The sequence below is a fragment of the Carettochelys insculpta genome, chromosome 4 (genome assembly GCF_033958435.1).
Source record: "Carettochelys insculpta isolate YL-2023 chromosome 4, ASM3395843v1, whole genome shotgun sequence".
In the NCBI taxonomy this organism is placed as follows: Eukaryota; Metazoa; Chordata; order Testudines; family Carettochelyidae; genus Carettochelys; species Carettochelys insculpta.
This window is the reverse complement of record NC_134140.1, coordinates 25,527,396-25,554,963: the sequence shown is the minus strand read 5'-3', so window position 1 is coordinate 25,554,963 and position 27,568 is coordinate 25,527,396. Positions and strand designations below refer to the sequence as shown.

At 45.5% G+C, this 27,568-nt stretch overlaps 1 protein-coding gene across 2 annotated transcripts in view; it reads left to right on the top strand.

Annotated features, from left to right (window-relative positions):
- The window catches only part of STK32B (serine/threonine kinase 32B), a 271,486-nt gene that overhangs the window by 211,117 nt on the left and 32,801 nt on the right, over nt 1-27,568 (top strand). For both annotated transcript variants that reach the window (XM_074991720.1, XM_074991721.1), the window contains exons 7-9: nt 5,149-5,252; nt 12,267-12,383; nt 14,821-14,946. In XM_074991720.1, the coding sequence (XP_074847821.1) occupies nt 5,149-5,252; nt 12,267-12,383; nt 14,821-14,946 (347 nt within the window). The remainder of the gene's footprint in view (nt 1-5,148; nt 5,253-12,266; nt 12,384-14,820; nt 14,947-27,568) is intronic.

Here is a 27,568-nt window from a genome sequence, read left to right as displayed (position 1 = left end):
TCATCCACAGTTGGTTCCTGGTCCAGTTCGTCCATTACTGGTAGGAGTTCGATGGCATCGAGGGCTGAGTCAACCACAATGTTCTCGCGTGAGTACAGCTCGGAGTAGTGCTCGACCCAGCGGTCCATCTGTTTGGCTTTGTCAGTGATGACTTCACCAGATTTGGATTTCAGAGGTGCCATCTTGTTCTGGGTGGGTCCTAATGCCTTCTTGATGCTCTCGTACATTCCCCTGAGGTTACCAAAGTCAGCACTGGTCTGGATGCTGCTGCATAGCTCGAGCCAGTAGTTGTTGGCACAGCGCCTGGCCATCTGCTGTACTGTTTTTCTGGCTGCTCTGAGCACTTGCTGGGTTTTCTGGCTAGGCGAATGTTTGTACTCCAGGAGCGCAGCGCACTTTTTTCGATGGCTGGAATCATCTCATCGGAGTTAGCTTCAAACCAGTCATTTGTGTTTCTAGCTCTTCTTCCAAACACCAACAAGGCCGTGTTGTACATTGTATCCCTCACATGCTGCCATCTGGATGTCACATCGGCACCCCCAGGGTTACTGCGCAGATTCTCCTCGAGGGTCGCTCTGAACTTTCAGCTCTCTCTGAGTTAGCCGTCTTTCTGGCATCAATGCGAGGCCTTCCAGTTGGTTTAGAGTGGTGCAGATTCTTGGGAATCACCTTGAGTTCGGAGCAAACTACTGAGTGATCTGTATCGCAGTCAGCACTATGATAGCTGCATGTCAGAAGGACATTTTTGAGGTTATCACGTCTAGCGATGACCACGTCTAGTTGATGCCAGTGTTTTGAGCATGGGTGTCTCCATGACACTCTGTGCTGTGGCTTGGTTTGGAAAAATGTGTTTGTGATGCACAGATTGTGGTACGTGCAAAGTTCAAGAAGACGCTGACCATTTTCATTCATTTTTCACACACGGAAGTGGCCTCAGCAGGAAGACCACAAGTCATGATCGGCTCCAACTCTCGCATTGAAGTCACCCAGAATCTACAGTTGTTCACGAGCAGGTATTTGCACTTTGGCAGCACTAAGCACGTCATAAAACTTGTGTTTTACTTCCAGTGCGGCGTACAGGGTTGGGGCGTAAGCGCTGATCAGGTGGACAGGACCGGCACGAGTTTGAAGTATGACCTGAAGGAGTCTTTCTGATCTACCCATGACTAATTCCACCATTTGTAGAAGGGTGTTTCTGATGGCGAAGCCAACACCATGCTCCCTGGGTTCTTCTCAGGCTTTACCCTGCCAGAAGAAGGTGTAGTGCTTTTCCTTGAGAGATCCCAAATCTGCGAGACGTGTCTCTTGCAGAGCAGCAATGTCAACTTGGAGCCTCCTCAGTTCCTCATCGATGACAGCGGTCTTTCGGGTGTCGCTGATGTCATGAAGATCTTCAGTCAGCATGGTCTGCACATTCCAGCAAGCAAGCTTAAAACTTTGATGATTTCCTTTTCTTGTTGATTTTCTTATTGGTTTGCCTGGTGCTCAACTTTCAGGTCACTTGTCAGGTTTGGGAACCTTAAGCCTCACGCACCCAGTGAGGCAGGTGAACTGTGGCGGGACAGGACCCTATTGGCTGGGGGCTGCGCAGCTTAAGGCGGGCGGTGACTGTCCAGTGAGATGCGAGGATCTTTCCCACCATCGAAGGCAATCCCTGGCACTCGTTCTCTACGCCAATCGAGCAAGAGCTTATAACTGGTATCTGTTACCTCCCGTGTTGGTTCAACACTGTTAGCGATGCTGGAGTACCTCTCCAGGCGCGAGCTTGGGCGATTATTGGGACCCTGGGCTGCCCAGACGCCAGTGTTCCCCTCTCAGCTTTACTGATATAGTCCAAAGGAGAGGATAACCTCTACGTCTGGTACCAGCTCAGCTGCAGGAGTTGCCGGGTCAATGCCAGAAGTTGGCACAGAACCGCCTTAGGAATCCCCTCGGATTTTCCGTCAGGGTTTACTCCCTTAGCCTTGCTCCTTTCCAGGATAACCCACAAGGCAGTGGGGCATGGAGAATGTGGGTACGGTCCCACTACCTCTTGCACTTCCCTGGAGCCACATGTCCCCAAAGCTCCCCGTGATGACCTCCTCGCCTCCCCAGGACACTCCTCCCCACCCCTCTGCCTCTCATTGGCTACCATCACCCCCAGATCCTCCCTCCCTGTCCCCTTTTCCCCCATCCATTCCCATGTCTTCCGACTGCACCACACTGCCCCGCATCAGTTCTCGTTGCCCCCAGGTCCCCCTTCCCCTGGCCTCTCCGCACCTGGCCACACACTGCTGCAGCCCCACGTCCTCCAGGAAGGCACTGATCTCGCAGCCCAGCCGCACCCTGGGTCCCAGCCAAAGCTACCAACTCTTCATCTGGCTACGGCTGTCCCTGGAGCCCCACAGATCTGATGCGGCGCATGCATGCAGGGAGCGCAGGACTGGGCCTGGAAGCCATGCAATCTGCACCAGCACGCCGCAAGCAGCCTCCATGGGTGCTGCCATCCTCACAGCTGTACCAGACGCCCCCAAACCACTTGCCCACCACTGACATATATCACTTTGTAAGTAGTATATTTCAGATCAGGTCAGATTTATATTTAACCATCAGATTTACTCAGCATTGCTTGGTAGAGCTAAAACAGAGCACTCCAAATTTCTCCATTTTATCTCTTTGCTTCTCAATAAACCTTACAGAAACCCTGATCCAGGTTAATCTTATTTTCTGGCTCTCTTTCAGTATTTGCTCAGTGATGCCGATTGTGAGGACTCTATTTGCTTTGGTGTTTTCATTTTTCTTATGTTTGGTTTGATGAGAAGTAATCCCATTCCAGGCACATCCCATTTTCCTGGCCCAACCAGACCTGACATTGCTTCAAGTTATGGTAAGAGGAAGTGGTGTACCAAATTTGGTGCTCCTAGCTCTTACCATTCAGGAAGAATTTTTGATCAAACAGACAAACCTGCTAAAACACAGAGTAATTAGAAGACTAATTTGTCATTATCCAGGGCAGGGTACATGCTGCCCCAGGGCTGCTCCCCAGGGCCAGGCAAGGGTTGCAGGGCTGTACAATGGCTGGCGGCTGCTCCAGTTGGAGATCTTTTGTATTTCCAAAGATAATTACATTACAGTTCCTACAAATTTGTTTGACTCTATTTTAATTCACAAATCCAAACAATCCAGAGAGCATTTCAAATACAAAATGGATGGCCTAGAAAAATTCTGATAAAAGATTTGCCTGTTAGATAACAAAGTGGATGATAAAGCCTCTCAGGACTTTTGACTGTGTTAAAAGATACAAATTGCCATACTTCATCAGAGTGATGGTCCAACTAGTCCAACTTCCAGCCTCTGGCAAGGGCCAGCAGCGGAGGTAGATGCAGAAGCAGATGTCCCCCAGGAAGTTTACATCTTCATCGTTAATTCTTAGAGATTGGTTTAAATCTAAAGCAGGAGGTTTATACCCATTTCAGTTCCAGAGAATGACTGATTCATGGAGCAGGCAAAGAATTATGCTCTTCAACCTTTAGGTCACCAATTGAAATCCATCTCAAATCAATAGTGATCAAAAGTTGGTTCTATGTGATGGCTGTATAATGACTTACTTGAAGTCAGTGTAGTGGTCCAAGTCCAGTAGTTATTGTTGTTTCCACCAGCTGTCTGTGTTCCTGATGCCAAATTCATTTGTGTGTTCAGAAACACTTCACTCGTTTCAGTGGGTTTGAGTCTGCTTATACTTGCCATCCTCAAGCAAAAAAAAATCAAAAACAGTTTGCAATGTGAAACTGCTGAACTGGAATTCATATGCAAATTTGACACCATGAGGTTGGTTCTGAATAGGGACTGGGAATGGCTCTCTCATTACAATAAGTAATTTTGCACTTTAGATATTCTTATCCACATCCACCCTGAATGAATTAGCTCTGATATAACACTTCCATCTCTGTATCCCTACGGTCTGTCTGTGTCTTTTTCCTTCCCTTCCTGCATCTGATGAAGCAAGTTTCAACTCTCAAAAGCTTATGCTATAATAAAATTGTTAATCTCTAAGTTGCCACTGGACTACTTGCTCTTTTTGCTGAAACAAACTAACATGGCTGTCTCTGAAACCTGCATACCCTAGAGCTGAATTTGGCGCACAGAGTTCATTTATTCATTTTAATTTTCCAGGCACTAAGTAGCAAACACCTTTCATATTTAATTCTTCCACTTCACCAGTGCACTTGCCTCTGGGTATCTAGAAACATTTAATAAACAATGAATATATCTTTTCCTTGGACACTTTTGAAAATTTAATGATGTTTTAAATGCACAATTGGATATTTTCAAAATAACTGATAATATTTTGCCTTATTCTCAGCACACATAATGCTATCTGCATTCTGAGCTAGGTAGACATGTTACAATACATAGCTTCCAATGGAGGTTGTTTTCAGAGACTTATGTATAAGGTAATATCTAGGTATTTGGAGTGCTCTACTTTCAGGAAGTGTCTGAAGAAGTAGGGCTATATATATCAGGGGCCTGCAGGCTGGATCCAGGCCCCAGCTTACTTTCATCAGGCCTACAGGCTTCTCCCCAGAGTGGGACAAGCTGGTGTTTGCACTCCAGCCCCATGACAAGTCTCTAAGCCTTGGGACTCTCTCCTGTTTCCCCCACCCCATAGAGCTAGAATGCAATTGCCGGCTAACCTAGCTGTTGGGGGGGACCCCCAAGCCTCTGAGCCCCCTACCCATCCCATGGCTGGAGTACGAGTTCTGGCTCACCCTACTGCTGGGGCAATCCTTAAGCCTCATACCCAGACCAGATTAAATAAAGTGAGTGACAGATCGGGCCTGCAGACCGTAAGTTCCCCACCCCTAATATGCATAGTCCTCCCTGGTATATATGGTGGAAAAGTCTAAAAGCATGAATGTTGTAAACTCTTGAAAATGTTTCCTCTCTTTTAATGTTTGAACATCAGGCAGTGCAGCTGGGCTTGCAAAGCCCCTTATTTCTTGTTAAGCTAGGAACCAAAAGCAATTCTGCATATCTCTGAGTGCATATTGGGCGATTACTTTCACCTAACTGCACACTTACCCAGTTGTTGCAAATGCAAATGTAATTAATGCACTACTGTTTAACTTTTAATGTGCAATGCAGTTCATTAGATTTAATTTATTTTAGCTCCAGAAGTGTTCCAGGCTTTTATGGATGGAGGTCCAGGATACTCTTATCCAGTGGACTGGTGGTCACTAGGAATTACAGCATATGAATTGCTGCGGGGCTGGGTAAGAGTATTTGACTTTCTTTAATGTATTGCCTTGCAGTTGAAATGTCTGCAGTGTCCATTTCTTTGTGCTTAGCTTTCGTGCCTATCATTGGGTGTAAGTTCCCAGTTTATATTTTGTCATAAAATTTTTCCCAGCTCTATTAATTATTTTGTGGCTGTTCACCAAATAAGAGACATAAATTGCATGACATGTTCAAAGGAAATGTTTTTAAGGACTCCTGCAAGTTTTGCTAGTTGGAAAGTGAAAGCGCAATTGGAACTGCAGCTAGCAAGGAATGTGAAGAACAACAGGAAGGGTTTCTACAGGCATGTTAACAATAAGAGGGTTATCAGGATGTGGCCCTTACTGGATAAGGGAGGTAACCTGGTGACAGATTATGTAGGAAAGGCTGAAGTATTCAATGTTTTTTTCCCCTCAGTGTTCATGGACAAGGTCAGCTCCCAGACTACGGCACTAGGCAATGCACTATGGGAAGGAGGTAGGCAGCCCTTGGTGGGTAAAGAACAGGTTAAGAGCTATTTAGAAAAGCTAGATGCACACAAATCTATGGGTCCAGATTTAATGCATCCAAGGGTATTGAGGGAATTGGCAGATGTCACTGCAGAGCCTTTGCCCATTATCTCTGAAAACTCGCGGAGATTGGGAGAGGTCCCAGATGACTGGAAAAGGGCAAATGTAGTGCCCATCTTTAAAAAAGGAAAGAAGGACAATCCAGGGAGCTATAGACTGGTCAGCCTTACCTCAGTCCCTGGAAAAATCATGGAGGGGATCCTCAAGGAATCCAATTTGAAGCACTTGGAAGAGGTGAACGTGATCAAGAGTAGTCACTGTGGATTCACCAAGGGCAAGTCATACCTCAGCAGTCTGATTAGCTTCTATGATGAGGCAACTGGTTTTGCGGACAAGGGATAGTCAATGGATGTGATACATTTTGACTTTAGCAGAGCTCTTGATAGAGTCTCCCACAACATTCTTGCCCGTAAGTTAAGGAAGTATGGAGTGGATACATGAACTGTAAGGTAGATAGAAAGCTGGCTAGACGGTCAGGCCCAACAGGAAGTGATCAGTGGCTCAAGGTGTGGTTGGCTGTCAGATTCAAGTGGAGTACCCCAAGGACTGGTTCTAGTGTTGTTATTGTTCAACATCTTTATTAATGACCTGGGTGAGGAGATGGATTGCACCCTCAGCAAATCTGTGGATAACACTAGGCTATGGGGATAGGTAGATGCATTGGAGGGTAGGGATAGGGTCCAGAGTGACCTAGATAAATTGGAAGATTGGACCAAAAGAAATCTGATGAGGTTTAACAAGGACAAGGGAAGAATCCCAAGCATTGTTACAGGCTTGGGACCAACTTGCTACGTAGCCATGCAGCAGAAAAGGACCTAGAGATTACAGTGGATGAGAGGCTGGATATGAGTCAGCAGTGTGCCCTTTTAGCTAAGAATGCTAATGGCATATTGGGGTGCATTAGGAGAAGCATTTCCAGCAGATCCAGAGAAGTGGTTATTCCCCTCTGTTTGGCACTGGTGAGGCCACATCTGGAGTATTGTATCCAGTTCTGGGGCCCCCCCCGCTCCAGTATAGCAAGGATGTGGATGCTTTGGAGCAGATTCAGTGGAGGACAACAAAAATGATTAGGGGTCTGGAGCATATGACCTATGAAGTGAGGCTGAGGGATTTGGGGCTATTTAGTTTGCAGAAGAGAAGACTGAGGGTCAATTTGATAGCAGCCTTCAACTTCCTGAAGGGGCGATCTAAAGAAGATGGCGAGAGGTTGTTCTCAGCAGTGACAGATGGCAGAACAAGAAGCAATGGTCTGAAGTTACAGAGGGGGAGAGGAGATTGGATATTAGAAAAACTATTTCACCAGGAGGGTGGTGAAGCACTGGAATGCATTACTGAGAGAGGTGATAGAATCTCCATACCTAGAGGTTTTTAAGTCCCGGCTTGACAAAATCCTGGCTGCGATGATTTAGTTGGTGTTGATCCTGATTTAGGCAGGGGGCTGGACTAGATGACCTCCTCAGGTCCCTTCCAGCCCTAGTGCTCAATGATTCTGTGACTGCTCACATAAGTATTGGCTGGAGGATTGAGTCCTGGCTATATGTGTGTACCAAATTAGGACGAATTACATTTTTTTCAATGGAAGTATTATGGGGTTTCATTATATTCTTGCTCTCTTGAGAGTGAATAAAATATGCCAAGACATTTGGACCAACCACAGGAGAGGTTCATCTGCGAGGCTACTCATTACTTATCTAATTAATTATGTGAATGAGCTTGATGAAGCATGGCTGAGTTTCACAGAAAATAATGAAAAATTCCATTCCATTTTAGTTCCAAAAGAATAAAACCTAATAGAGTTAAATATTTATTTACCATTGCTCATGGAATATAGGACTTTAAATAAAATTTCAGTGCAGTTACCAGTTGCTTAAGAGTTTTCATGTTATATTTTATCATTTTTTTGCAGGTGAGTACAGGGGAGAGGATTTTATAACTCCTCACTGAATGATGGTCACCATACAGGGTGTACATTCTCTAGGGAAGTTATAGTTACTGTTTGTGTTACAGGAACAACAAGAGGCCACAACAGAGATCAACTCCCCATCATGCTATGCATGGTATAAAGATGTGCTATAAAACAGTCCCTGAGCTAAAGAATTCAAATTATCATTAGAGAATGCAGACAAGGGATGGCCTGTGAATTTTTAGCCCAAATGTTTACATGTTTTCAAAGTCACACGAGTGAAAACAGAGAATTGTAATGGAAAGTGTCAGGCAACCATAATAAAGGATACTGCCTCTATTTCTGTTTGGGTAAAAACCATTGAAAGAACACCATAGTGCTTTAATATCAATCTGTTGGCAGACGAGTTCTCAGGAAGAGAACATTGTTATGGAGTTCACAACTGAGGGTACAGACGCAGAGTCCCAGCCCTGCTCACAAAGAGATGCCAATTACTTTAATAAATGAATAATTACATAGATTAGGTAGGTGTCTGTTTGCAAGCTCAGCACAATCTTCCCAGAATGATTTTCTCTGGCTAGAGACAAAACAAGCCTGGAACGGAGGCTGAATTCCAAAACCATGTTAAAATACAAACATCACACCATCCATCAGATGACTGGGCTGGGCACTTTTCTCTTATTGAGGAGGGTTTGTTGCTATGGAGCAGGCTGTCACTCTGGGGACAGATTAGTCCATGGCCTTGTCTGAAGTGGGGAAAAAGTTCTTATTTTTTTAGACTGTAAACCCCATTTTTACAAGTCTAGACAAGGCCCAATCAGAGGAGTACAAAATCCAAGAAGAAGGAATCACAGGGATGAGGAAATGTATTCAATTCCTACATATGTTACTAACTGTTAAAACTCAAGCTTCAGCAGCCCACCTGAGGCTGGAGTGGCCTCGTGTGGGGAAGTAGGACTTATACAGAACTGCAAGGTCAGGCAGCCTGCCCCGATCTCTTCTTTTCTCCCAACGCACTCAGCTCAGCTGCCAGAGCACATAGGGCTCATTTCCATAGGTGCAAAAGAACAGCCATAGTGGATCACAGCCATGTTCTCTCTAGTCCTAGCACCAGATGCTTCAGAGGAAGCTGCAGGAATCCCATGGTCAGCAGACCCACAGAACCACCAGGGAAAAGAAGGGAGGATGAGAGAGGCATAAACTTGCCGCTGTGTGTCAAAATATTTTGCCTGCTAGATCATATCTCACCCTGGAGCTGGTGATTGAATGTGGGGAATGTACAAAATAGCCTGATGCTGATCAAGAGGGGTTAAGTATGAAGAAAATACATTGCTGTTTGTTCGTGCTGACTTTTGGTTCCTGTTTGCCTCTACCCTTGTTAGGTGGAACTAACCTTGTGTGAGGGGAGGGTCATAAAGCTCCCAGCTGTTCTTGTGTGGTATTGTGCAACACTGGTCAGCCAGCACAGCATGTGAGTGGAAGCAGGGCTATAGATGTCATAGAAGTTTGGAATTTGTCCTACACACTGCTCAGTCCATTGTTTCCTTCCAGTGTATCACATAATCTCCCAGTGTCATCCACCCAGGCACACAGCACAGCAGACCTAGTTAGAGAGCTGGCCAGTTTATTTTCAGTGCCCTGCCAAAAAAGAAAAGCTAACTTGTAAATCACTCCTGTGGCCCGGGTGTGATACGATGCCTGATCTCTTGACCCCCCCGCCCTTTGCTATGGCAGCTCCCAAACTCTTGAACAAGAGCACTGCTGCCCCTTTACCACATACAGGTGATCGGCGCCACTGGGAGCCCCAAATTATGTCCTTACAATAGGGTGGGGAACCTTCAGCCGGGGGCTGGATATGGTCCCCTACTTTACTCCCTGGTGTGTGATAACTGGATGGGTTGGCAATGGCTGTCCTTGGACACAAGCTGAGATGGGTAGGTTAGCAAGATGATTGTTAGATGGAAAGTCTTGGTTTCATTGAGAATTAGTTTCCATTGGTGGGAGTAATTGGCCAAAGTATCCTGTCCTGACTAAGATTCCCTTGATCCTGTAGATGTCATTTCTAGCACCACAGCTATAATCAGCATATGTATTCGCCTCTGCCTGGGTTTTAGGAAGGTTATATGAGTGTATATTGAATAAAAACAGAGCCCCCACTGGCCCTTGTGGAAGCTCATTGTGGAGATGGTTATGATGACTGAATTTCTCCCTGTCTTTCGGAGAAGAGCTTTGGTTGCTAATCATTTCTTGGATGAGCTGCACTGTCCTCTTACATGGAATAAGTTTCAGCAGTGTGGCAGGCAGACTGACAGCTGTGCACTGTTGTAGGCTGCCACGAGATTAATAAGGGTTGCACCAACTTTCTTTCCTGACTCAAACGCTGCTTCTGTGTCAGTGAGATGAAGTGTCTGATATTAGGTGCCTTGTCCCTCTTGAATCCAGCCTGAATGTTAGGCAGCTAAGGTTTAACTGCCTCCAGGACTGACAGTGGAGGAGTGGCAACCGGGGTAGTTGTCCCAGGACCTGGCAATTCGACAGGGCCCAGGTCTCCTGGCCAGTGCAGTTTCAGTGGCAGTTCCTACTGCAGCAGTGACAGCGGCTGGAGCCATGGACCTTCTAAATTGCCACTGGAGCCCTGCACAGCTCACTCCATGCGGCTTTTACAGAGGGGGAGCATGCAGTACTACACACAGTGCAGAGGGCTGTCTTCCCCATCCACACCCCTTCCACCTGAGGCCCCACCCCTGCCAGAGTCACAGAGCGTGTTTCCACCCCCCTCTCCACACACACCTTAATCAAAGTCTCATGCAGGTTGTCAACCCCCCTCACTGCCTCATTAATCTGCATCAGGATAAGTCCTTCCATCAAGTTATAGAGACAAGGGGATGAGTTATTGCCTGTTATTGAACCAACTTCTGTTGATGAAGGAGACCAGCTTTCAAGTTTACCCAGGACCTGAAGAAAAGTTCTGTGTCAGCTTGGAAGCTGGTCTCATCAAGAGATATTGGTGTAATATAAGGTATTAGTTAAACCATCTTATCTCTCTAATATGCGGGACCAGCATGGGTACAACAGTGTATAGGTAACACACCACAGAGAAATTGGCCAGTAGCTATTTGACTGGGTCAATGGTTTCTTTGTGTTGGGAACATCTAATTATTTGATTTTGGAATGGTGCAATTCTGGGTATGACAAATCAGGAACTGAAGCTTCTAGCTTGTGGTGACTGGTCTAAAATAAGACATTAACTCATTTGGCTATTACATAGGCCACCGGCCTTCAGTTGTGTGTAGCCAGGTTTAGTTTTTGAGTAGTGAAAGTACGATCAGGTTAAAATTCTTGGTCTGTCCTTGTCTTGGCCACTGTACACTGTCAGGCTAAAAGTGGATTTCCAAAGTATTTTGAGGTCTTTGGAGGGAAATGCTACACAAATGCAAGCCTATAATTCTCCTATTTTCCTTTTCTCAGGTTCTGTGTAGGCATGAGCAATAGGAATAAGAGGAAGGGGAAGGCAATGCCTTACCAAATTGGCTGGCTGGCTCTGCCCACACACCTTCCTTCAGCTTGGCTCCCCCAGTCTTCTAGGACTGCCTAGACGTCAGCCATGCTGAGGCTGGGGCATGCTGCCAGTCCTACTGGGGCCAGGAAGACTGGTGAAAAGGGCTGCCTGTCCTCCCCTTGCTCCTGAGGTGGGGGAAGGCTGGATCTGCATGCTGTCCCAGTGCCCCTGGGGCCAGGGGACACTGGGACTGTGCACTCTCCCAGTGTAATAAGCTTAAAAAAGCAAACTGTTTTGTAAGGTCAGCAGATGTGGAAAGAAGCCTGACTGCAAACATGCCCAGTAACTGCCTAAGCAAACAAGCTTAATTCCATCCCTTACCCTTATGGATGGCCCTCATAGTAAGGCACTGGACTGGACTGAGATATAGAGGATCTCATTTTATATCTTTTCTCTAACAAGGATTTCTCATGCTATCTTTGGCAAGTCATTTAATCTCTGTACTTCCATTACTCGTCTGAAAAATGAAAATGTAGGTTCTTCCTTCCTTTGTCTTGTCTGTTTGAACTGTAAACTCTTGTGGCAGGGACTATCTATTACTGAGTGTAAGTGCAGCACCAAGCCTAATGGTGCCCTGATCTCTGTTGTGGACTCCAAACTCAACTTCTGCTGCTCCTACTCCTACTCCTAAATAAATACATAAATAACTTACACATCACAGAGATGTCTCCAGAGACAAAAATATTCACAAATCTAATTTGAACTGACCTCAGAAGCTTTCCCACAGCTATAAATATGACAAAAGTTTCTTACAAAAGAAAAAAAACACTGTGTATTTAAATTCATTAGTACCAACGAAATGAACACACAATCCATAGGAGAATGGTTAGCTCTTAAGATAGTATATGTCTTTTATGTTTACAGAAACACTGTTTTCCAGTGTAAACAACGGTGAGTTCAGGAAAACAAGGATTTTGAATTCTCTGTTTATAACCTTCCTTATTAATTTAACATTGATGTTATTTTAACTTTACCACAGAGACCATATGAAATTCATTCATCAACTCCAATTGATGAGATCCTCAACATGTTCAAGATCGAAAGAGTTCATTACTCATCCGCATGGTGCAAAGGCATGATAGCATTGCTGAAAAAGGTAAGACAGTACAAGTACCATTTGCACTCATTTGCTCCTCCAAATACTACAGTGGCTATCACACAAACAAGATACAGCTCATCCAATTATCAGTCTGTTCAGATCTCATGGCTAGAGGGAAAGATGCCTTTCTCTGGCCTTTTCTGAGGAGCAGAGATATGCCATTCTCTCTTAAGTTGGTTTGTTATTGTTTTCCTACGGGGGTGGACACTAATTTTTCCAAAGGGGCCACTCCATGAATTTCGGTCCTGGTTATGGGCTGGCTCTGGGGGGCCACCTTGAAGCGGGGGGTGGGGGGGTTGGCCAGAAGGGTTGGGGCTGCAGGGCTACAGAGAGAGGAAAAGAAAATGCATGTGTGTGAAAGAGAAATACTGGGGGCGGGGGGAGAGGCAGACATTGTGCCACAGATTGAGGGTGTGCTGCAGTGTATATGCGACTGTGCCTGTGTGTGTGGCACAGACTGGGTATGTGTGACAGTGATACAGTGTGTGTGTGCTGGATGCTGCTGGGTAAGTTTCTGAGGGAAACCATCCTCTGTCTCTTTAGGGGAAATCTGTCCTGATCTGTTGTCTTCCTCGCCCCCTCTCCTGCTCAGCACTCCTGAGTGAACCACTTACCATCCAAGCTTCAGACTGGAGCAGCTGCGCTGTGTCTCCCTCTCCCCAACCCCGGCTCTGCAGAGATGGGGTACAGGGGCAGGGCAACACCCTGACTTCAGCACTAACCTCTCCCCCTCCATCCCTACTCCTCTGCACAGCTAGCAGGAGAATCCTAGGAGCAGCTCGGCTGCCGACACAGCAAGGTTGGGGAGGGGCAGCTGAAAAACATGCTGCTGGCTCTAAGTACGCAGGCTCTGCTAATCAGCTGGGTGGGCCAGAGAGAAATGCTTGGTGGGCCAGATCCAGCCTCCAGGGCTGATTTTGCCCGCACCTGCTCCATTCCCACTCTGTCAGTTGCTCGTTTTCACCAAGCTGGCTGAGGGAGCTGGGGTGCGGAAGCGGGTGAGAGCTCTGGATGGGGGTGCAGGCTCTGAGGTGGAGGAAGGGATGAGGGGGCTGGGTAGAAGAGGGGGCTTAGGGATGTGGGGAGAGTCAAAGGGTTTGGAGTGTGAGAGTAGTCTCCAGATTGAGACAAGGGGCTGGGGTGTGGGAAGGGATTGTGGGCTCTGGGTGGGCCTGGTGCTGAGGGGACCAGTTGGTGGAAGAGAGCTCGGGGCTGAGGGAGCGGCTGAGGGGCTTGGAGTGTGGGTGGATGCCCCATGCTGAGGTAAGGGGGTTGGGTGTGGGTGGCCTCCCACGGGGGGTAGAGGCTCTGGGGTGAGGCTAAGGGTGAGGGGTGTACAGTGCAGGAGGGATCTCTGGGCTGGGGCCAAAGGGATCAAAGTGTGGGAAGGGGTTCCAAGCCAGGAAAGGGGGTTGAGGCATGGGAGGGGATACATGGTGCAGGCTTCAGAGGGAAATCTGTGTGTGAGAAGGGGCTCTGGGCTGGAGCAGGAAGTTGGGGCGAGAGGTAAAGCTTCTGGGCAGTGTTTACCTCAGGTGGCTCCCTGGAAATGGTGACGTGTCTCAGCGCCTAGGTGTAGGCACAGCCAGGAAGTTCTGCACTGCCTCTGCAGCTCCCATCGACCATGGTTCCCATCCAGTGGGAGCTCTGGCACTCAAGGCAGGGGCAGCATGCAGAGCCTCCTTGGCCATCCCTCCTGGAGCCAAGGGACATGTTGCTGCTTCTGGAGAGCCAGCAGAGCCAGCAGGGAGCCTCCCAGCCCTGCCAACATCTCACTCAGCGCCAGGGGCCTTTTTGACCAAGTGTTCTGGTCAAATCTGAGACACTTGGCAACCCTATGCAGGCAATGTTTTTAAATGTACCATTTGAAGATTGACAGATAAACTACAGATTTCCATTGGATGTTTTTTCTTGTGTGGAGCAATGAGATGGTTAATTTTCTCTCTTGCCAGGGAGCTTGCTCCAAAACATGTTGTAATGAACTGAAAGTATACATATAAGATGGCAGGTAGTGCCAAATTATGATAGAAAGGGTTTTTCCATCACTTGGACTCTTGTCCACTAGTAAATGGACTAGTGTTTCTAATGCATTTCATCCTCTATAGTCCACTGAACAGCCCACGGATGGTAATTACATTATCTTAATGTTACATGTAGCATTGTTTTAACTGAGGATATTAGAAAGACAAGCTGGGTGAAGGTAATATATTGTATCAGAGCTATTCAGAGCACTTCTGCCGGTCTGGGAAATGTACTGTGATCATCATGTAAGTCAATTTTTTAAAAAATACTGGAGCTTCTAAGAAGATGAGATGGTTCTCCAAGCTCCTCTTAATTAAAAATGCTATTGTCCACATTAATAAGATGCATTTGCTCTTCTTGAGATCCTTATGGCCTACAGTGTCTTAGATGATATACATTGTTTTAATCACAGCTCCTCACTAAAGACCCTGAGTGCCGCCTTTCAAGTCTTGCAGACATTCAGAGCTCTCCGTACTTAGCTGATATCAACTGGGATGCCGTCCTGGAGAAAGCTGTGACCCCAGGCTTTGTTCCTAATGTGAGTCAATATTCGAGTTGAACTAAATTGACAAGTCCCCTATCTCATTATCTCTGTTATGGTAACTGTTTGCTAACATCGGAGGGGTAGCCGTGTTAGTCTGGATCTGTAACACCAACGAAGGGTCCTGTGGCACCTTATAGACTAACAGAAAAGTTTTGAGCATGAGCTTTTGTGAGCACAGACTCACTTCATCAGATGCTGGTCTTGGAAATCTGCAGGGCCAGGTATAAATAAGACAGAGCAAGGGTGGGGATAACGAGATTAGCTCAGTCAGCAAGGGTAAGGCTTACTACCAGCAGTTGATCTGGAGGTGTGAACACCAAGGGAGGGGAAGCTGCTTTTGTATTTAGCCAGCCATTCGCAGTCTTTGTTTAAGCCTGAGCTGAGGGCGTCGAATTTGCAGATGAATTGTAGCTCAGAAATTTCTCTTTGGAGTCTGGTCCTGAAATTTCTTTGCTGCAGGATAGCTACTTTTAAGTCTGCTACTGTGTGGCCTGGGAGATTGAAGTGCTCTCCTACGGGTTTTTGTATATTGCCATTTCTGATATCTGATGTGTGCATTTATTCTTGTACGTAGAGACTGTCCAGTTTGTCTGATGTATATAGCAGAGGGGCATTGCTGGCACATGATGGCATAAATTATTTTGGTAGATGTGCAGCTGCAGCATCTGATGAGGTGAGTCTGTGCTCACGAGACCTCATTCTCAAAACTTTTCTGTTAGTCTGTAAGGTGCCACAGGACCCTTCGTTGCTGTTTACTAACAGACATTTGCATTTATTTCTCCAAGGATATTTCAGTGTTTTCCTTTGATGCATGTGCTGAATTAAATTCTGCTCTCATGCTCCATGCCATAATAGAGAGTAAAAATTGCATTCGGTTATTGGACAATGGTAAGGGTGGGCTTGTGCTCTGAGCTAGCTGTGAGCAAGTTCTCTGTCTCAGGTGTTCAGCTAGCTGATTGTTGCCCTCATACTCTAGGCCAAACTGATCACAATGTGTAGGCTCAGGAAGGAATTTTCCAGCCAGTCAGCTGAGCAGTGACTTCAGGCACTCTTACTTTCCTCTGCAGTCTGTGGATGTGGTTCACTTCCCAGGATTATCTGGGTTTCTCCCACTTACTCATTTATCTGCCTGCCATTACAGGCACACCAGGCAATGGTGCCCTTGGTCCTTCTCTTTGCTGTCTGTGGCGCACAGTAGAGAAGTCTCCCATGGGCTGTGGATCCAACTGCAGTTGTTGGGTTTAGTGTACAACAAGAAGTCCTGTGGCACCTTACAGACTAACAGATATTTTGGCGCATAAGCCTTTGTAGGCAAAGACCCGCTTCATCCGATGCATGAGTAGGGGGGTGGTTTCAGAGGGGTATTTAAAGAGTGGGGTCCCAGTAAGAGGAAGGGCCAGAGCTGACAAGGTCTGTTCAGCAAGGTGGAAATGGCCCAGTATCAACAGCACTTATCAAAAGAGGAAAAAACAAGTCAGATCAGACAGGGGGATGTGAGCCTTTGTCAGAGTCTAACGGGGAGCTATTAGCACCCAGAGCAGAGTTACTGCCTTTGTAAGCTGCGAGCCACTCCCAGTCTCTGTTTAATCCATCATTAACGGAGTCAAATTTGCAAATAAATTGCAGCTCAGGGATTTCTCTCTCCATTTGATTTTTGAAATTTCTTTGTTTCAGGACTGTCACCCTTAAATCTGCCACTGAGTGTCCAGGGAGATTGAAGTGTTCCGCCACGGGCTTCTGTATATTGTCATTCCTGACGTCTGATTTATGTCCATTTATTCTTTTACAGAGAGACTGTCCAGTTTGGCCAATGTAAATTGCAGTGGGGCATTGCTGGCACATGATGGCATATATTATATTAGTAGATGTGCAGGTAAAGGAGCCCCTGATGGTATAGTTGGTTAGGTCCTGTGATGATGTCACTGGTGTAGATATGTGAGCAGAGTTGGTGGCAGGGGCTGGTTCCAGGCCTAGAGTCGTTTGGGTTTAGTGTGTGAGTGCTGGGTAGTGTGGTATATAGGAGGTCTCAGGATTCCTTCTGTAACAAAAGATAATTAAACTTGGTTCCCTTTATATTTCCTTTCAAATAAAAATGGCTCTAGGTCAGAACAAAAAGTAGCCAATTTTCGGTCTGGTTCCAGAAAAAAAATGTTCTTAACTTTAAACACAAGAGCAGTTTGATTGCAATAGGGGGACTGCTCACATACTGAATGCTACACAAGTGCATAAGTTCTTGCAAGATCAGGGCCTTTGCTTCTTATGATATCCGGATATTGTGGTCCCTTTTGGTATGAAAATATTCCGTTCCTGGTTTCTGAAGAACGGGGGATTGGACTGGATGACCTCTCCAGGTCACGTCGAGCCCTACCTTTCTCAGATTGGTTTATTTTCTAAAAGACAATTTTCCACTTTTGTATAATTGGATTCTGTTTCTGCAAATGATTCACTGAATGAAGGCTTTGGAGGAAATGAATAAAAAGCAGTGAATGATTTGCTAAAATGCTTCTCAGACTTCATTCTATCATAAAAGTGCCATTAAAAGTTCTTGCAAAAAGCTCCCTAAAATGATATGTTTATCACAAACCAGGCCTGCTGCTGTGCGGGGAGGAAGGGGTCACTTGCCCCAGGCCCCTTTGAAAGGCCACGGAGTACAGTGCTGCTCCACATAAGGCTCTGAGGCAGCATAAGGGGCCCAGGGCTGACTTTCCTAAGCCCCTTCCCTTCTGCCCTTGGCCCTGCCCCTCCTGTGGGTGAGGAGCCAAATCCCTTCCCGCTTAGTCCCCAGGTCCGCAGCGGCCATTGGTGCCACTGTCACAGACTTTGGCTTGGTTCCAGTTTCGTTCAAAACTGAAAAATAAGGGCCGTTTCCCAATAACATGAAAGCTCCTACTAACTTCAAAGGGAGCAGGATCAAGCCCTATAGTGGTACAGGGAGAGGTGGTGTTGCTTAATTAGGCAAATGAAGCTAGGTGAATTGCAGAGATAATTTTCCTGGTGTCTTTAGGGAGACGAGCTATCTGTACTTCCTGGCATCTGATCCAGAGCAATTACTGGAAGCTACATACCTCATGCTTTCAGCAAAAGCATTTAGTGCATGGGCATTGCACAGCTTCTAACAACAGCTTAAAAGAGCATTAACAGTGGTAGCAGAAGGAACACTCACAAGCAAATTAAGAAGAGAGTGGGAGAAAAACAGTCCATCTATCTGGTTTTAGGAAATGATGGATGAAATCTACTCTAACAACATGCATGCAGAGCCAGAACATTTTAACTCCATGTGTGTACAGCAAAAAAAGAGCTGGAAGGTGATTTCCATCCTCACTGAACCAGGGCCACAGTGCAGGACACCTTGTCCTTTCTACCCATTGTTTCTACTTCAGCCTGGGCCTGGGATAATGGCCAGAGCCACTACACGCCAGTTATGCAAGGTTCTGGATTCATGGACCTTCCACTGACCAAAGAGCCTCCTTGGCTCATTCCTAGAGCAGCCACTTCAGGGCCAACACAGAAACCATGTGTGCAACTGACAAAGAGAGTACAGGCACCGCTTCCAGCCATGCAACTGATCCTGCGGCAGTGTCTGTGCAGCATTTGCCTTGTACCAGTCTCTCATGCCAAAAGTGGGTTCTTGTTATAAAAAGATTTTGAATAGTTCAGATGAACTGAGGATCACCTCCATTCCTTACATTTTTCCATGCTGGAAATAATGTTCTTTTAAATGTAACCCTGAGGCACTGATACCACGGACTAGAGAGAATGAAGTCTCTGCTCTACAGCTTTTAGCTGTTGCTGTATAGGCACATGGTTTTAGCCACCCAGGTCTCAAATTCATTCCCACCTGCCAACAACCTGGGTCTGTCAGCCTTACATTAACATGATTTATTTTTATGTTACTGAGCCAAATGCAGCCCCAGTATGAGCAGCACAACTCCACTGGCTTATCCGAAGGTGAAATTTGGACCAGTAGAAAAGTTTACAGTAGATTTTGAGTCTCTCTCACCTTAAGAACATGCACTACCATAGATGTGATTACCTTCACAGGAATGAGCTAATAGCAAAGCAAAGGAAATTGAAATATTTGGCTTTTTATCTTGTATTCGTAAATCCAAAATACATACCTTTGCTTAATCACAGTTGCTGAAATACAATTTTTGCAAACGGGCACTTCCGGTCATAATGTGAAAAAAGATGAAATCCATGGTTTTTAAGATCAGAAGGATTTAAAACATTTTGGGATTCAAGCAAGACAAGCAATATACCACACTGGACACCTCCAAATCCAATTTCCCTTTCTTATTGTGACATAATGCTTATTATTACAGCAGCGTAAAGTGAGAAATTACAAAATGAGCTACCAAAACCTTACATAAATTGTCTTCTGAATCATCCTCATGGATGTCAGCATTTGTCATCTGAGCAGATCAAAATATTGAGCTTTAATATAATTCTTAGATAGTGATTACATTCTTGTCACTATAGATGTAATTTTGATAAATAAAATGTATAATCTTAGCTGTAGGAAACAATAGTCTCTTTTTCTAAGCTTGTTGATACACATAGATGTAAATGAACCTTTTAAAGTTGTAATGTAGTACTGCAGTATCTTTTTCTCCAATGTCTGATTTATTAATTTCCCATAGTCAGTAGATGGTGCAAATTATTATTATGATAATTTGCAGACTTGGTTTCATGAGAGCCCTAGTCAGACATCCCTGGTAAGGGATTTGAAATTGTCTGGGACTGTAACGTGGAGAACTGAAACCACTAATTGAGTTTACAAATGTGGACAGAGTTGTGCTATTCTTCTCCCAAGCATTACAAGCATGAGTATAGTTATCAATTGTTGTGTTTAAGAGCAAATTACTGGTCTGAGTTTGTGGAAAATATCGTAGCTCTGTTGAAGTCAGCTTTTGACTTTGTAGAAACAGTGACAAAATACATCAGTTGGAGATCTGCCCCAGTGTCCCTAACAAGACACTAAGACTCCAGTGCTGCAAATACTTATGCATATGACTGACTTTGTAGATGTGTAGAGTCCCACGGAACTCAAAGTTACTCATGGACTTATTAGAATCAGGGCCAAACTTTTGTACCAAAACTCTTTAGATGCCTAAAAATTTCACACACCTAGTTCTGTTTTTATTATCCACAGTTCTTCGCTTTATGCTCTTTTAATATATTTTGGCAGATTCTGAGGTTTTGGGTTGGTGTATCTTTCCTCCCTAAGTCAGATCTTTTCCAGAGAACCTTATTTATCTTGGTTTTAAGAGAGTCAAGTCAAGTTTCCACAACCTTGTGTTGCAGAAAATGTTATTTAAAAATAATTTGAGAGGAAGATGTAGAAGCTAATTGTTTGGACTGTTTCTCTGATAACTGAGCCACCTCTGTAATTGTTGTTGATAACAGAGGAGCAAATGATGGCTATGAAGCAAGATGACCTTCTATTCACAATTTCCATCCTATTTGGAAACAATGATGGCTTGCATCACCCCATTATATTTTGGTTTGATCTGTTTGGCTTGGATATGTCTAGCAGTCATGGCATACATACAATATACATGATTTTTTCTGACCAGATATAAAAAGAAAGCAACATCATAGACATCTAGATGCAAAATTATTCCAGCGTTGACATTGTCTGAATGTGGTCTTCTTGTAGAGGGTAAAAAATAATTCCTGTCCATCAAAAGTCAAAACATTTTTAAAAGATGAAAAAAACATAATCCTCTACTATTACAAGTACAATAATTTCCCTAGAAAAAACAACTCTCATTGGCATTTGGAGCTAGTCTTAGAAAAAGTTTCTTCAATTTACAAAGGCACATTAAGAGGAGGAAGTAAATAACAGTATAGTGGAAGTAACTAATTCAGATGACAGTGAAAACTCGTTCAGAATAGAAACTCCAAATCTATGGCTAGGGGTTAAAAGAATACCCATCCTCCTTAGTCACAATAAAATTAAATATAGTTCTCTGGTTAGAAGAAGAGAGAAGGAAAACTGCACAGATTCCCTCAAAGCTAGTTAAAGATTCAGTTAAAAGCTTTGCAGAGGCTTCAGGCTAGCTGCTTATATGGCGGGGTTCACTCCACTCTGTTGAACATGGGTATGAGGTCATTTGGAAGACTAGTGAAGAGGTAGGTGACACAGTGCCTTTGGCTAAGTCTACACTAGAGAGTTTTGTTGACAAAACCGTGTCAACTCCACATTACAATTGTGTTCTGTCAACAGTAAATCAACAGAACGCAGCACTTCTTTTTGACAGCATTCTACCATCCCCCCATGAGGCAGGACATCGCTCTTGACAGGCTGATGTTGACAGAAAGCCAGTGTAGACATTCCAGGGGGCCTTCTGTTGACAGAAAAGTCCTCCATGGCACCAGCCAACCGCTCTGGGGGATACCCTGTCCACAGCAATCTCAGCTCTATGGGCCCTGCCTCAGGTCATTTTTAAAGGCTCAGAGAGCCAGGGAAACTCCATGGCAGGAAGCTGAGAGCAGGGAAGCAGCTCAGCAGCATGCTGTCTGCTCCACACCTCAGACACTCCTTCTAGCTGAGCCCAGTGACATGACACGAGCCAGCCAGCAAATGATCTGCCAGCGACCTCTAGGGGACTCCGGACCCTCCAACCAGCCAACCTCCAGGGCATCCCCAGAGCTCTCTGAGGGTCCCTCCAGTAAGTAGCCCACATATCACATACCTCAGGGTGTGCGGGGGGTGGATGCAGAAGGGGCATGCTATGAGTCTTGCCAGGACAGCTCTCGTGGGACCTTGAGCTGTGGGCCTGGTCCATGGAACCATGTGGAAGAGCAGCATGTCCCTCCTGGACCAAGCAGGCAGCCCTTGGGCCCAGGGGCCAGCCCACTGCCAGCCTCACAGGAGGCCAGATGAGTTCCAGGCCCCCCGGGGAGCCCACCAGCCCCTGCCATGGCTGGAAGCAGGCCAGCTCCACGGGTGGTAGCCTGACCCCAGACACATTAAGGCTTGCAGCTCCTGGCACATGGCATGCCTGAAAGCAAGAGTCAGCACCCACTCGTGTGGACAGCACCATGAGCTACCCATGTATGGGAAGGGCCCAGGGAGACCCAGGCTATGCCTGACTCACCTGCCAATTGTGCGGTGACCCCTCTGTGGGTGGACACCCCTGCTTGGCCGCTAGCTAACCACTGTGAGGGCAGGCCCATGGCAGGAGGAGACATCGCTGTCCAGACAAGGACCTCCAGAGGCCCCACACTGCCACCCCTGAAGGCTAACTGACCTCCTTGAGCAGCAGCTGTGGGACAATCAGGAGTGGTGATCACAGGCCTGGGACCAATAGATGTCCTACTTTGATGCCTCCACCAGCGTCTGGCAGGGCCTGTTGGCCCAGCCACCTGCAGCTTCCACCCCAACTCCCCCTACTCCCTCTGTCCCACCAGCCATCCTGCAGGCCATCCTGGATTTGCTTCAGTGGGTGAAGGCCAAGCTTGCCCCACCTGCTCCCCAACCCCCCCACACCCACTACCCCTGTTGACCCAGGCCCTGCTGCAGCATCACCACAACTGTACCTCCCTGTGCTCCCAGCCCCAACACTGCCCCGACAGGGACTATGAACCCGCAGCAGGAGGGGATCCTGGGACAGTCCCTTCTTGGACTGATGTCCCCATGCCCTCTCCCAAACCCCTCATCCAAGTTCTGATGCCAGCACCCCCTATCCCAAGATCTCCCACTGTATATAGTTTACCTTTATTGAACTCTGTACATAGATTTTTATGACAACACTTATTTTATACACCTTTCTCTATGGTTCAGTAAAAAAGTTGTTTGTTCACCACCCCATGTCCCTCTTTATTGGGGAGGGGTCAGGAAGGAGTGAAGGGGGGTCCTGGTGGGGACGGGGTAGGACTGTGGACTCCTGCTGGGGTACCCTGGGGAGGGTCATTGGGGACATCAGGAGAATCTCGCCCTTAGGGCCTCCCAGATCCACAGCCCTCTGGGTAAGCTCTGTACAGTAGTGGCAGACTAGGGCACCTTTGTCCCAGTGGCAGCAGCTCTGGCATCAGGCTTGTCATGGCTGATTCCCCACTCTGGCACTTCAAGTGCAGATAGTTGGGGCCAGCTAATCAAATAGAACACTGCTAGACCCTGTCTCTGCAGTTCCCAGAGACAGAAAAGTTTTCCTACTTTCATTTTTTCCTGAAATCAATCAGTAACTGCCACCACCAAGTGTACAAAATCCCCTTTCCAGGAAAGAGATCACTTGGAATCTTTTCCCTTCAGGCACCGCCCCCCCGGCCCCCGCATGCTCCTTTTCCAAAGGAGCTGGAAAGAAATAACAAGAGTAACCTCCCTCCAAAAACAAAAGAAACTATGCAGGGAGCTGTGAGCTCTCTGGTAATGTGTCTGCAGCCAAGCTCATCATTTTAAGCCCCTGTAGGACACAAAGACTCAACCAGTATTTGTTGACAAAGAAAAAGCACTTTTATTATTAACACAAAACTATCTATGCGTGCAGCTATTGTAAATGGCTTGTTGTTAAGAAAAAACATTGGGATTTTTTCCCTGGAGTAGATTCTCGGTTACAGGAGAGAACAAAAGGAACAAATTATTAGCTCAGACAGAATTTCCAATCCCTGAACAATGAAAACAACAAACCTTTTCCCTACTCACAAATTCTGATGGACCAGGGGACCTGTTCTGGAAGAGCTCATTTCTTCCCCTCCATCCCTGCAGAGATCCACCTCTTGCCTCTATCTAACAAAAGCCAGATATTGCTGTGATTCACTTTCAGGTTTGAATTTTTCCTCTAACTCCTATTGGCTCTTCACCACTTCCCCGCAAACCCTCTCCCTCAGAAGCAGGTTAGCTTAACCCTTTCCTAGCTCTCCAGGTAAGTGTATGCTTTCCTTTGCAGCTCCCGTTCATAACAGGGCCAGTAGGCAGAGATGCCTTTCCCCAGCAGTGGCAGCTCCAGTTTGGGGAGAGGCATCTCTCATAATAGGTAGGTTAAAAAGAGTTTAGCTAACATACCTAATCTCTGCTGCCACAGGTAGACACTGCATCACCAGATAGCGACATGGTCATTTGAAGTTAAAGCCCAGCATCCTATGTGCCCAAGCTTTCAGAACTCTCTGTTGGCACTTTTCTGAGAGGTGCCTAGTCCTTTTTTGATGACGCTTACTCCAGCAGGAATTCTGCACCACTGCACAATGGAAAATTTTGCGGAAATTGATGTTATGCTTGCAGAATAGCCTTTCCTCCACAGAAATGGACTGCAGTGCAGCTAGCCGCCCTTGCTTTCAACAGAGCCCACCTTGCACACACAAGACATGGCCAGAGGAGTGGAGGGTGAGGGAGCCAGAGGGTTTCTGGCAGCATCAGTTCCCAGTATGCCCTGAGGGAAGGTGAGGATGGCACTCTGGAAATTTTGTGCAAACTTGAGACCTCCCTCTGAATCCCTGGGCTGTTGGTGTGGGGCGAAGGTGTGGATAGGTGGGGAGGGAACTTCTGCTAATACCCCACCATCAAAAGCTACACCTGCCGACCCAGTAGGGTCAAGTGATTAACAACAAACTGCTGGTTGGACAGCAAGGTGCCTCTGCTCATCAAGTATAAACCTGCTTCTTCCTATCTGATCCCTTATCTGAGCTCCTAGTTGCTAGGTTTGTGGCTCCCTAGAGCAAGTCCCTGCTTCCTTGCCTGGTTCCTGCTAACTTGCCTTGTTCCTTTACCTCACTCTGACCCTCATTGCTGATGCTGGCTTTGACCATTGGCACGGGCCCAGTCCTGCCTCTTCCCCAGCTCTGTCCACTAGATCATACAACCCTTTTCACGGCCCTGACACTCAGAGAGAGAAATAAATCTAAATAACAGAGAACGTTTTCTTGATGCATAACCTAGGTCTGCTGTGAATGTTCTCTCCTGCAATTGAGACCTCAGGAGAGTGTTCAGCAAAGGAAAAGGCATTGTGAGTGAAGGACACAAGCTGGCATCTTCTTTGTTTATTCTCCCATTGAGATGATCAAATGACTTTCAATCTTGTGTGTGAATCGCAAACTCAAATTAGGGCTGCGGAATCTCTTTAAAATAGATGAGTGAAATGTGTAGAAAAGGAGACAGCTTAGTCAGTGTACTCAGTAGCGTTGGAAACTAAGTTGGACAGTAAGGTAAAAAACATTTTTTAAAAAAAAGTCATTTTGCCATAGTTCACAAGTATGAAGAGGCCTGCAAAGGGAGAGGAGCACTTCTTTGTCACTCCCTTGTCACAGGGAGGTGCCTGGAGACTAGATGCTAACAGGGACCTGCCATTAGTTAACTAGTGGATTAAGTCTCTGATTCTTGTTGAAACCCAGAGTAATTACAACAATTTAAATGTCTTTTGTTTCTCTGATTCAGGGCTGCTTTTAAGGAATGTCTGCATGTGCGTGCATGTGCCCAGAAATGCGCACACACAAACACATACGCACAAAGGTCTCCAAAAGAGTCACTGAATAATTGACTGTTTTACCTTGTCTCCCAGTAAATCAGCACATGAACTAGGAAGCGAGGATCTGTTCAGCCAAAAGCAGTGACCTTTAGAAATGTCATGGACTCAAAGAGACCTTACATACACAATGGCTACCTCTATACTACAGCAGTCCTTTGAAAGAAGTTCTTCCAGAAGATCGCTTCTGAAAAGACTTCTTTCAAAAGCGTGCTTCCGCACACAAAATTGCAGATCAAAAAAATTGATCCACTCTTTTGATAGTGTCCACACGGCCCTCGCTCTTTCAAAAGAATGGGTCAGGGATCAAAAAATCCAGCAACATGAGGACTGCTCTTTTGAAAAAGGACCCCCAGGGCATCTGCACTTTTTTTTTTTCTCAAAAGAATCTTTTTGTAAAAGGCACTTTGCCTCATCTGCTGGAAATAGTGCTGCATTCTTCCAACTTAATAATCGAAAGAACACATTTCGTGTGTAGATGCTCTGCAGGATATTTTGAAAGAGACCCAACTTTTTTGAAAAAAAAAAAACTCTCTAGAGTAAACATAGCCAGTGTGTGGGAAGAGGCAAAGCCATTTTTGACCCATGTTTGTTAAGTGAGCTTAATATTATCGTAAGCAAGCAATGTCAGATTTGACATGGTTTGCCTACTCCTTGGATCAACATGATTGTCAACAGAGCTAACTAAAAAGTCATAGGACAGGACATTTCAGATATTTTCTATCTTCCTATGCCTCTGTTTACAGAACAGTTAAGCACACAAACTATTATGCTCCCAGAGTGAGTCAGATGTCGTGGGTTTTCTTTTTCAATAACCGGTGATTTTCCCAGTTATATTTTTTTAACTTTATATCAATATATATCTATAGCTATCTATACAGATACAGAGCTAAATAGGTTATTTGCCATTGGGATCAGTTTGTTTATTTTTACATCCTTTCATATTTGCTGTTGTTTACAAAACTGAACATGCCCAGAAGCTGGGATCTTTCCACCCTTTCATTATCCTTTTCTTCTCACAGCTGTGCAATGGGAGGTTCATGCCTGCAGCTCTAATGCATTGATGCCAAAAAAGCTTCTGGCAGTAGCAACAGCTGAGTCTCTGGATGATGCCTGCTTAGCACTTATGTAGTATTTTTATATTCAAAGCTCTTCACAAACATTCATTCATTAGCTTTCCCATGTCTATGAGGTGAGCATGGCCAAAGATTATCCCTATTTTACATGTGGGAAACCAAAACAGCTGACCTGGCTTTCTTAAGGATGAACAACTATTGAGCAGCAGAGCCAGGATTAGAACTGACTGATTTCTGAAACCCATTTGGCCAGACTACAGCACCAGAGCTAGTTGAGATATTTTTTGACCAACATTTGTTTTACTCCTAGCAAAATACTCTGTTGAAATTGACATTTTTCCCTAGCAAAATATAAATTTCAAATAAGATTTTGTATTATCTGATCAGGAGGATGGAAATGAAAAAACCCTAATTTTAACATCCTTATGACATTTTTGATTAACAAATTTTCAAGTTTTTTTATTTTGTGAAAATATTATTAAGATTTTTTACTCGAATTCAAAATGGCAAATAATTTCAAAATCACAAGTTTCTCACAGAAGGATAACTCCGCATTAGCCTTCATACTAAACTCCTCACTTACTGCCAGTTACAGTAGCGTGAATCTGTAGTAATTTCATTGGAGTCACTCTAGATTTATACCTGTGTAGCTGAAAATAGAATCTACCCTTTCATAATTCTCTTCTAAATCTTTCATGCTACTCTGCTGCCTGCATAGTGCTGTAGCAATAGAATGGTTCTCATCTCAAACTGGCCCAGTTTCAGTAATGGTGTTAAGCTTATCTGTGGATTGAAATAATGTGGCTTGTGTAGGACCACTCACATCCTTAAGACTCTTGTTCAAGCAGAGACATTCCCCCTTGCTAAAAATCAGTCCATTTAGTGCTGTTGATTTATGAAAAAAGGTCTTAAACAAGCTGTTTCTGTTAGAGTTGTGAAATGTCAAAGCAGTAGCCTGGTCTGCATTTCTGTTTTCCCGGCATAGGTGTGCCAGCAAAAATCCCTAGCAAAGGTGAGAGGGAATTCTTTCGAAAGAAGAATGCAAATGAAGGAAATTGAAAATGCAAATAAGGCACTGAT